Here is a 12,334-nt window from a genome sequence, read left to right as displayed (position 1 = left end):
TATTCAAAAGCAAAGATAATACAATCAAAGCTATCAAAAAAACACACCAAAAATAAAAAAATAAACAAGTAGTACACAAGCACACCTAACAAAGTCTTTGGTACAAGCCTAAACACAAGAAGCCTCCCATATAATGTTCATGATAATGCATGCTTTCGTTCCTCATACTGACAGAATTCCACTTAACTCCAAATGTGCCCATACCAACTTACGAAACATAGCTTTTAAAGCCTTTTTCCTTTCAAATTCTGAACTCTGAAGGCCCCCAATCAATGAAATCATCCCAGATCAGCTTGGGCTTAGCAAGCAAACAGCTTTCAAAGCCAGGTCAACTTACGAACAACACTTATACAAAAAAAATAAAATAAACCTTCGGAACCACCGAGACACAACTTTTCTTATTAAAGACTTTTCATTTCCAGTTTTTATTGATAAAGGTAAAAATATGCAATATAGGAAGCAACAAGAAAGAATAACAGCTGCAGTAGTCCCAAAAGATTGTGGCACTACTGTATAGGTGCCTGCAGTAAAAGTTACCAGTAATGCTCCAATAGACCAACTTGTGAAAAGAGGGGCGCGTCTCCCCATTTGTCCGTGAAAGGAGACTTCATTAGTCAATAATATTGAAGCCATAAATTGGACCAATAGAGAGGTGGTGGAAAGACCAAAAGCTAAGGTATTAGCAATCAGAAATACACGGAAAGCAAGTTTATTGCGTAATACTGCCAAGCCCTCACCCACTTTTCCGTTTTGATTAAATCCACCAGGCACCGTGAAAGCTGCCGTGAAGGTCACAGTTGCAATGAGTGTGGCCACCAACATATTGGTCTTACTCACTCCCTTCTCAAAATCTGATTGGGACATTCCCTTGCCATTGCCATTGTCCTTGTCATCGCCTGCCATTTCTGATTTCTTTCTAGGGTCCAATTTCCGAATGCCCATTTTTAAGAGTACTCCCCTCAGACTTGGTCGAGCGCCTTCACTCCACACTTTGGTCTTGATTTCATCATGTCAAATTTATACATACATGAGCTAGCTACCCAATAAAAACAAACACATGCGCACGCACATTATACATGTAAGACGTATATATATGATACATTCTAGTTTTTGAGAAAAATATATACAATACTTTCAAGTTTCAATCAAATCAAACTAATAAAACTCGGTAACCATTATATTATTCTCCGAATACAAATCTTTTGTACCACATTTTGTGTTCCACTTTATGTTCCACCAATCATAACTTATCATGTGTTTATTATTTTTCATGTTAAACTTTAACTATTTTATAAGGAAAGTAAAATAGATATGTGATAAATTATGATTGGTAGAATATAAAGTGAAACATAAAAAATTGTATGGGAAATTTGAAGTATTCTCCCACTTAATGTTAATGTTTATAGGGTTAATAAGTTTTAACTTTCCAGAAAGTGTTAGATATACCTGTTTGATTGAATTAGTAATTTTTTAAAAACATCTATGGGGAATAATTAGCTATTTTAGACAATTCCTCAAGGCGATTTGAGATTCAACTCTGGTACAACACCCAAGAAGAATGCTGCCTTGTTCTGTAGTTATGCACTATATAAGTATTAACCATTTTATAAAGAGTTCGGATTTGGTAAGGACGGGGTGTAAAACCTATGTTTTATACTATCCAATAAAAACTTGTCACATTAGCATTTTACTTAAAATTCAATATATCCTAACACACTTAATAATATCTCAATAAACTCTCAATTTGGTTGGATTTATATATGGGTATTAGAATTGATTGAGTGGTGTTGTATTTATTCTTAAATATATGATAAGATGTAGCATATTAAGATTGGAGGAGTAAAACTTGAGTTTTACACTATATCCTTATAGATTTTAATCTCTTTTATAAAATGGTAATGTAAAAATTAAAGATTTTCCCCACCAAAGCAATCCTTTCTATAAATTTACCCCAAAAATAGAGCAAATTTCGGAAACTTTCTTTGTTCAAAATTCCTATAAATTGTGCAGTAGTACCTACAATCAGTAGAGCAGGACAGAAGGTGCTTACCGTTGGCCAGGAGCCTAACTTCTTTCTTAACAAAATATTGTCCATTGTGGTGAACCCCTCCCTGTTCGTAGCATTTAAAGCAACACGTCTACCTTCTCCCAATTCAAATTTCGTATAGATATGCCCATTGATGGCCGCTAAATTTGTAGGCGTGTTTCCTTCTTCGTCCTGCTGATTGATGAGGCCCTCAAACTCTGGCTTCTTCCGAAAAAACAAAAATGCAGCCCATCCTCCACTTTCTGCAGCAGCATGAAGAGCATTCTGACCCTTGTTGTCCAACAATTCGTACATATCTGGACATGCTTCCATGAGTTCTTTGATTACACTATACTGGTCTTCCTTGGCCGCAACGTGAAGAGCGGATAAACCTTCTGTGTTCCTTACATATGCAGGGGAATTTCCATTTTCCAAAAGCAGCTTGACAAATTTCTCATTACCCAAATGTGCGGCAATGTGTAGAGGAGTCCATCCTGAGTCATCGCCTTCTTCAATTGCAGATGGCCATTTTTCCACCACTTTTTTTACAAAACCTAAGAAGATATAGAAATACCATATTGCTCAGGTTAGTACATATTAAGAGTGTTAATCCCCCCGTACACAACACATGGAAAGATCATCAAAAAAAAAAAAAAAAAAAAGAAACACATTGAAAGACAGGGAATCAGACGTAATTAAGACAATCGATCTTTCCATATTTTGAATTTTAATTTGCATTCATCACATGGAAAATGGGATATAATTAAAGCCTAACATTTTGTCTTCTTCTTGTTTTTTTATTTTATTTTATACATCATGTTTTATGTCAAATGCTTTTTGATTGGGCAATATGCATGATTTGGGTCCCTACAATTTAGGGATCTTGTTTTTTGCGTTTAGGTATGATCTTTCCATACCATTAAATGTTTATCTAATTTATTATCAAATTTGAATTTCAAAATTTTCTTTCTATGTGCATATATTTAATGTAATGAATCGTATCGGTTTAAATACTGATCGTACCGGCTGATTTCGAGCATTTTGGCTAGTAAAAAATAAGCTTATTTTATTTTATTTTTTCAATTTTGTAATTTTTAAATTTTTGTAAGACCAGAATGGTATCTTACTTACATTAACTTATTAGTATTATTTGTTTTCTTAGTATGCTAAAGTTTAAAGTCTAAAATCATGAATAATTTGTTCTGAATTGAGATAACGTTTATGGTAAACTTTTATTTTTATTATAATAATATATATTTTTATATATTTATAAATATAAAAAAATAGTGATAAATCCGAAACAGTACATCAGTATTGACCGATACCAAAATATATCACTCCGCTAATTAAACCGGTACAACATATAGTACGAGATTGACTCCCTAGATGTCAATTTCATTGTGTTGAGAAGATACTTCTTAGATTTAAAGATTTTAAGGTGGAAAAAAAAAAAGGTTTGATTTTAGCATAAGTAAAGAGAGAACTAAAGGGCAATAGCTCAACTTGAGCATGCTAGTGTTATAGATAGCATGGTGTATGCCATACTTTTTAATAGATTACATATTGTGTCATACCCAAATTTTTACCCACACATATATCAAAAACACTCAAACAACATTACTCATACTACCTGACTAAACAGGCACTTAATATTTTAAATATGTGTTGTGTGGGCATGTGTATGTTTATTTAAAATCTCTTTTGAGCTCTCCACGGTGGTCCGTATGTATGGGCCACTACTTTGATATTTAGCATACGCTTGTTCAAAATCTCCGCCTCTAGAATATACTCTCTTGCTACATTGTTTTTGAGTTCCTAAGTCAAAACTCTTGTCTTCTCTGACAAGGAGAAACGACTCCAATCCTTCGTCAAATCCTCCGTCACCCTCTCTAACCTATTTCGCATAAGCCCACAAGCCTTAAAAAGTAACATTGTTACAAGAGTCCCGTGGGGGAGGTCCCCGACTTTATTTTAACGTTAAAAATTTTATAAATATATATATAAATTTTTGGAAATGGTCTCCTTCATTTAATTTTATAAATGTATATATACTCTTTAATTTATTATTATTATTATTTTTTAATATTGACTTTTTGTCATATATATAAGTCATTAATTTTAGCAACATTTAAAATATAAGTTTATAAAAATATATAAGTAAATCTTTTAGCAATAATTTTTTTTTAAAAAAAATAAAGCTACACACCTTTATACATTTAGCTTAGCTTGGCCCACCTTGAGAAAAATGTCTAACTCCACGAGACAATATTAAAAGTCCGTTTGGTAGCGGAGTTTGAATAATATTGTTTGTAGTTTTTTGAAATACGAGTGTGTGAAAAAATATGTAAAAATACGTATAATGTTATTTAAAAATTGAAAACATGTGCTTAAGGTACTCCAACGAGCCTAACTTCCCAAGGAAAGGAAGAAAAATTCTACTACCTAGACTGACTCATTCTTCATTGATTGTGCAAACTTTATTTGTTTATTTTTTACTGGATAATTTAGATTGACTCGTTTTGTGGTATCCTAAAACAAAGGAAAAAAAGAAGAAGAAGAAGAAGATGAAGAACAGAAGAAGAGGAAGAAGATGAAAGATGACGACAAGAACAAGGATTAAAAGAAAGGGCCTAGTCGTTTTGCTGCGAAGTAGACCCTTTGCTCGTTGTTGATGGCTACCATGTGACTAGCAAAAGCTGAAAATGTTAATGGCTACCGTGCGGCTGGCAAAAACTGAAAAATGTGAGATTTGAACTAGCCTAACTTTGGGTGTTTCAAAAGAGAAAAGTAGGATTTGAAAAGAGGATGTCTATTGAGAGAAGAGATAAAAGGGAGATTTGAAAGCTCTTCACTTGGTACCAGACAGTGCACTTGTGGTTGTGAATTCTTGGAATTTTTATTTTTTATTTTTTTATACTTAAAGCTTGCACGCCACACGAGATTGAAAAAGAAGTTTTGGACCTCGTACATGTTGTTGACCTGTTTCTTGGTTAATTTATTTAGTGATTAGTCTAATTTTTAATTCTACGAAATATGACCCCACCAATTCGTATATTAATTTATTAAATTTATTTATTGCTTTACATTATAAGATTAAACAAATACACACAATATTATATACATTTATAGAAAGAAAAAAAGAATATATATATATATATATATATAAAACATTATACACGCTAATGTCCCCCATCATTCAAGTTGCTACTCTTTTTAAAAAAAAATAATTTCATGGGAAAATGTCTATTAAATTTTTTATTGGGTTTCATAAATTAATTTAATGTGAAATTTCTATTAGATCTCTATATTTATTTGAATTTTTTATGTAATTTTTCAATTTTTACTAATTTAATATATTTATTTATATTTTAAATAATTATTAAATTAATTATGAGATCATTACGGTTTGATCTCGACCTTAAAAATCTTAAACCTCTCTCCTGTTTGATTCTTTGAATGGTTTGTGTTTCAAAACCATGATATTTACTTGATGTTTCTTGGATTTATATACAGCGTGTGGCTGAGCTTTCCTTGCCTTTTATAACCTAAAATAAAATTATAGTTTACCAAAAAATAAAAAAGAGTTCCTGAGTTGAGGTATATTTTTACCTTCTGGAATGGTTCCTAATATGCGCAAAAATCTAAGACTCTATGTGATTGTTAAATTCCGGACGACGCGTACGGAATTCCGGAAGAGGTTTGCAAAATAGCTTACGGAAGACCCATATGACAGCTACAAGGACACGTCCTCCTCCTTTCAGTCCATCTTGTTCCCGACATTTTAGATATTTGGGGAGAAAATCTCGGGTGTTACTATCTGCAACATTGGATAAATCAAAATCAGTAACTTTAGAAACAATTATACCAATTGTCTTTAGAAACATTTAAAATTTAAAGTTAAATGGTCTCTAGAAAAAACAAAATTTAAACCTTAAAAAATTGTAGGTGAAAAAGTGTAAATGCACTTTTGATCTTTATATTTTGGGATCATTTCTATATTAGTCCCTATATTTCTATTTTATTATTTTTAGTTCTTAAAATAAAAAATGTGTTCCATTTTGGTTCTTACCGTCACTTACTTAACGGAAATATCCTACTTGGCAAACGGAGTACTTTGTTAGCAAAGTAAATGCTAACGTGTCTATTAAAATAATATTAAAAAAAGTCATATCAGCATCCACGTCAACCTCTAACTTTAAAAAAAAAAAAGATTTATCAATTTTAAAAATTAAAAAAATTATAAAAAAGAAAAAAAAACATAATTAAAACAAAAAAATAGTGGAATTTAGATCTTTGTGTTTTTTTGTTTGTACTTGTTTCTTTTTCTTCTTCCCCAGATTTCTTTCTCTCAATTTCTTTGCCTCCCATTCTTTCTTTTTCTTCTTTCTCCCTACATCTTGGTGCTTAGCCTTCTTGAACTCTTTAAGCAAGTTCCTCCACTTGTCGGTGCACATGTGGGTGATCAATCGAACCATTTTTCTCTCATCTCCGATGAAATATGATCCCACAAGTGCTTGTTCAACTTTGGCTTGGACCCACGTCTCAGCTCGCTTCTTGGGAGCCTTGACTTTGACTTCGACTTCATGGTCCTCATCGCCGTTGCTGCTATTGCCGAGAATCATTTGGTGGTGCTGGTGGTGATTTATTTTTGCACGTGGGATGTTTTAGATGAACACCAAAATCAGTCACATCACTTGCCGCCAGTCTCGACTTAGTGGTTTTGTGCCCTTACCTTTATCGGAGCTTGTTGAGGAGTCCTCTTCTTCAGGTGGTGGAGATGATGGTGATGATGCTTATGGCTCAAAGTATGATGCTTCTGGCTCAAAGTATGATGATGAGATGACGACCTCCCAATGATACACCCTTTGTCATTCGTGACAAAAATAGGGAGTAGTTTTGTAGATGAGAGTAGTCTAGGTGTTAGGGGGCTAGCATAGGACATACTAGATAGGGGGAGAGTAGTTCTTGAGTGTTTTTGAGGGATGTAGTGAGATTTGTTTTGTATTCTTTTCTCATTACATGTGCCATGGTCTTGTGACCACTTTTTAAATACATAGTATTCTTTGATATATATATATATATATATATATATAAATGAGATGATCTATGTTTTTTTACCTTTGTCTCACATGTGTTGTTTCTTTTCTATCTCTATACACATGTTTCTTCTTGTATACAACTTGTCTATGTTTCACACTTAATGCTTTGATGAATCTTGTTTAAGTGTTTCCATTAAGATAGGCTGTAAGTCTATCATGCCATGTCTTGCAAAGTTTTTCAAGAGTTCATGTTAGGGTTAGAATTATGTACTTCTGTATATTATGAGATAGTTGTGTTAAGACTTCTCTCATAATTTTTTTTCTATGGTTTTGTCATGGATTGCCAAAGGGGGAGATTGTTAGAGTCATATTTTGTTGTAATTGGCTAATCTTTTGACAAAATGCACTTTACTTGTACTTGGGTAGATCTAAGATGGGTTTAGACCTTCAAGAAACATAGTGTTCAAGTCAAGTATTAAAGACATGAAGATTGGTCCAAGAAACAAGTGAAGAAAAGCTGTTCATTAAATCTCGATAGATAGCTCAACAGATGCCTGCTATCGAGATTTAATGTGCAACTCGATAGATAACTCGACAGTAGCTTGATATATTGAGAATTACGATTTTAGAATTTCCAAATCTGAAATTCGGCCAAGCCTTGCATATTTGTTTGTGGTTTCTTTTCTCATAACCCTAAACATATATAAGACTTATTTTAAAAGCCGTAACACAAGGATACAAAGACCAAGAGACATTTTCTTTGTGTGAAGCTATTGTGTTTGTATGCCAAAGAGTTTTGTAATTGAGTACTTCCAGATCTTCATTGTTGATGAAGTGAAGAACTTCGCAATCAACAACACCTTTTCAAGTTGCTAGAGTTAGTCACATACTTAGGATCCCTGCAAAGGGTTAGTCATCAATTGGAGGTTTGTACTTCTATATTTTGTTGTAATTGGCTAATCCTTTGACAAAATGCACTTTACTTGTGCTTGGGTAGATCTAAGATGGTTTTAGAACTTCAAGAAACAAAGTGTTCAAGTCAAGTATTAAAGACATGAAGATTGGTCTAAGAAACAAGTGAAGAAAAGCTGTTCATTAAGTCTCGATAGATAGCTCAACAGATGCCTGCTATCGAGATTTAATGTGAAACTCGATAGATAACTCGACAGTAGCTTGATATATTGAGAATTACGATTTTAGAATTTTCAAATTTGAAATTCGGCCAAGCCTTGCATATTTGTTTGTGGTTTCTTTTCTCACAACCCTAAACATATATAAGACTTATTTTAAAAGCCGTAACACAAGGATACAAAGACCAAGAGACATTTTCTTTGTGTGAAGCTATCGTGTTTGTACGCCAAAGAGTTTTGTAACCGAGTACTTCCAAATCTTCATTGCTGATGAAGTGAAGAACTTTGCAATCAACAACACCTTTTCAAGTTGCTAGAGTTAGTCACATACTTAGGATCCCTGCAAAGGGTTAGTCATCAATTGGAGGTTTGTGCATCAAGGGAAAAAAGGCTACTACAAGATCAAGTCCAATTGGATATTGGAGCAAAGTTTCAACTGTAGCTTGTTATTTCGGGATAGGCCAAGGGTAGTTGGTAAGATTCGTTATACTTGTAACTGCTTGATTATTCTTTAGTAGATTCTTGGGAGTAGTGATCTTAAAATCACCTAGTTAGGTTTTTGTGTTGCGAGGTTTTTCCCATTTGTCAACAAATCACCCTGTCAAATTTATTTTACGTTGCATTTAGTATTTTTAGTGATTTTTTTGTGCCTCCATGATTTCCATGCAATTGAACCTAATTAATCAATTTAGGTAATTAAATTAATTAACTAGAGTCAAGCTATTTTAACCCAACACAATGGAATTAAATGTGAAAACATATAGTGCTTCTTTTTGAAATTTTAGGGATTAAAAATGCTCATTTGAAACATTAGAAATAAAAAATACTTAACAAGTAAACTTTAAGGACTAATAGAATATTTCAAAAAATAAATTTATGTCAACATACTTATTTTAGTGTTTGCTTTTCTTTGTACTTTTGTTGATTGACCTAAATAACAGTAAAAATAATCCAAACAACAACAAGATTAGGCTAAATAACAACAAATGAACAAAAGATTCAACAAAAAGTTCATTCAAAAGCAAAAAAGCAAAAATCTTTAATCAATTAGATTCATAACTCGTTTAACCCATTATATAAAAATAATATCTAAGTTCATTTTTCATTAAAATAAACTATACTAGGAGAGATATTATGACCATGAGTTCTCCTCGACTCGCACTCGCGGCGCGACTATGATTTGTTACTCTCTCTCTCTCTCTCTCCATTTTTCTCTTCTCTATCATCATTTTAGACTTTCTCTCTTACTTTATTACTTTCATATATATTAATATTATCAGTTCTCACTTCAACTCACATCAGTCACTCTTTGTCTTTTCATTAGAAGGAAATTATAAAATTTCATGTATTTGTGTGTGCGTGTGTGTGTGTTTTTTTTTTTTTTTTTTGGTAATGTCAATATATTTAAGGTTTTTAAAATAAATAAATAAATAAATTTTGTATAATTTTAAGTTTCTTTTTGACTATACTAAAAAACATTCCTAGAGCCACCACTAAACTCGTTAGATATAGTGATGACATTAATGCCTCAAAAAGACCACATCCTAAAAGAAAAGTGCAAAATATTTAAGGAGTAGATTGGAGTAGCACTTACAACTACTAGTATGAATGACAAGTGCATGTAAGACATTCATGCCGTGCCTTCCAGCGTAGGAGCAGTTTGGAGCATTTCTTAGGATATGAGTAGCGATGTCGTAGTCTTGACTATCCACAACGAGGAACAGTGCGGATTCCCCAGCCTTGTTTACCTGCATAGCCAGTTCTGCTGGATCATTCTCATTAATTAGTTCTCTCACAACCTCAAAGTTACCATATCGCACAGCAACGTGCAAGATAGTATCCCCATCAAGATTCGCCATGCTCAGAAGCTGTCGTCCACCTGTTTCAACATCCAGCTCATTGGCATGTTTTATTAGGAGCGTCACCAATGAAGTATCTCCTACCATCGCAGCAACATGTAGCGGAGTATTGCCTTTGGAGTTTTTTTCATACACAAGTCTTGGACTTAAATTGACTATGTTTTTTGCAGCATCAAATTTTTTGAATTGCAGAGCAACATGAAGAACAGTGTTATTCTCGAATGTCACTTGGAGAAGGGTACTACTCATGGATTCTTCCAAATTTTCAAAGAAACTTGAATCACCGGAGGAAGCAGCTCGGAACACTTCAGGATTCATTCTGTATTGCCTTCCTTCTTCCATAGTCGTTTATTAATCTGTCTAGCAATGTGGGGAAAAAATTATTAGCTAATACTATTTTATTTTATTTTGCTTTTGAAAAAGGTTAATAAAACTAGGTAATACTTAAAATTTCCAAACATCCCTAACACAAAACCAACGTCTTGCAAGGCAAACAAAAGGAGCAAAGAAATAGACCTTTTCTTTGCACAGCATGAGAGTAAGGGCGACAAACGAAATGAAGGAGACCCGTGAATTTTCTAACAACACAAACAAGTATGAACAATGAAGGTCATATGATTCTGAGGTACAATAATCACTGAATTGGGAGGTAATGGTCTAAGAGTGAGGAGTGGTTTGCAAGAATGAAGAAGTAAGGAAGAAGTGTGAGGATTGAGGTGGAGAAGTGAGGATTTGGGAGGAGAAAAGAGGGTATAAAAGGAAGAAGGAGAAGGGGACCCCAAAAAAAAAAAAAAAAAAAAAGGATGAATAATTAGTTAAAAAGAAGGGGTTAGCGGGCCATGTCGAGGGTATCTCACTATCTCACAATAGATGGATACCACACGCTTGTGAGGAATTAAATGCTATATGTAATAATTGTTCTAAGTTTTTTTTTTTTTTTTAGAGAATATAATTGCTCTAAGTTGATGAACGGACAACTTCTAAAAAAAATTCTAACAGCAATGTATAGAATATTTGAATTGCCAATAACTAAAAGGAAAACTAATTACTGAAAAACTACTAAATTTTAGGTTCCTTTGAATTAGTTTTTTTTATTTTATATCTTATCCTAAATCATATGATCCATCACTTTCTTGATTAATATGTTCTTTCATTATTTTTAGTAATGTTACATTAAGTCTTCCTCTAATTCTTTTTGTTAAAGAAACAAATTTGTTAAGAAAAAGGCACAAAAAAATTTACAATTCAAGTAGAAGTACGTATTAAAAAAAATGTAAAAAAATGAAGAAGAAGAAAAAGAGCAGATATATATCATACTACAAATGTAGCAAACCAATCAGCTATGATTAAATGAATGTAATAATCAAATGTAAAATACATGCTGATGGAGTCCAAATCTTCTGTCTCATTAATTATGCTCCACCAATAAAATTTGAACAACTAACCTCTCTCATTAAATGAAATAACTCTGACTTTAACACTCACGTTACTGAAACGTTAACGTTAAAATCCCTTTTTTTTTTTTTTTTCGTTTTTTTCTTCCGCGGCTTTATTTCTTCTCTGTTCCGGCTTTTGGTTTCTTTTTTTTTCTCTTCTCCATGTGGTTTGTCTCTTGCCGCAGCTTTTGGGATTGATTTGGACTCTTCCCCTATTTTGTCTCATTGTAATCCTTTCTCCCAAAGTCAAAGTCAGGCTTTTGCTTTTGTTTTTGTATGACACAGAGGTACTTTTCTCCTATAAGTGCAGATTTTTTTCAACTTTTGAGAGGCTCCTACTGCAACAAGCAACCTACAAGCCTTGTACGTATTGTTCAGTCACACAAAGTAAGTCATCTTCTTTTGATTTAGTGTAAATAAATTTCTTTTTTTAATTTATTTTAGGATTTATAACAACTTTCTTATACTTGTGTGAGTTTGTGTCTAACGTGTATGTGTGTGTATATATATATATATATATATGTTGTTTATTAAAAAAAATAACTATTTTGTTTTTGTTTTGTATTAAGGTCATGAGTGATAGCAATTCTCCAACAAGCTCAAAATTCAAAAGAGTTCTTGTTGACTCAAACCACATGGAGAAGAGAAAAAAAAAAGAAACCAAAAGCCGGAACAGAGAAGAAATTAAAGCTGCGGAAGAAAAAAAAGGGGAAGAGTCCAAATCAATCCCAAAAGCTGCGGCAAGAGACAAACCACATGGAGAAGAGAAAAAAAAGAAACCAAAAGCCAGAACAGAAAGAAATAAAGCTGCGGAAGAAAAAAAAGAAAAAAAAAAGAAATGGAT

General features: G+C 32.9%; 1 protein-coding gene across 1 annotated transcript; it reads right to left on the bottom strand.

The window, feature by feature from the left end:
- Positions 1–80: 80 nt before the first annotated feature.
- On the bottom strand, positions 81–10,755 carry LOC115980419 (protein ACCELERATED CELL DEATH 6-like). Its single transcript, XM_031102668.1, has 6 exons — positions 10,571–10,755; positions 9,790–10,410; positions 5,675–5,843; positions 3,880–3,920; positions 2,051–2,607; positions 81–996 (listed from the first exon to the last, which is right to left on the bottom strand). The coding sequence occupies exons 2-6, from the start codon at positions 10,394–10,396 to the stop codon at positions 334–336; spliced, it is 2,037 nt and encodes a 678-aa protein (XP_030958528.1). The 5' UTR covers positions 10,397–10,410; positions 10,571–10,755; the 3' UTR covers positions 81–333.
- Between the last annotated feature and the right edge of the window lie 1,579 nt (positions 10,756–12,334).

Source organism: Quercus lobata, chromosome 3 (assembly GCF_001633185.2).
Source record: "Quercus lobata isolate SW786 chromosome 3, ValleyOak3.0 Primary Assembly, whole genome shotgun sequence".
NCBI lineage: Eukaryota > Viridiplantae > Streptophyta > Magnoliopsida > Fagales > Fagaceae > Quercus > Quercus lobata.
Note: the sequence above shows the minus strand (reverse complement) of the source record. Positions and strands in the feature narration are given on the sequence as shown.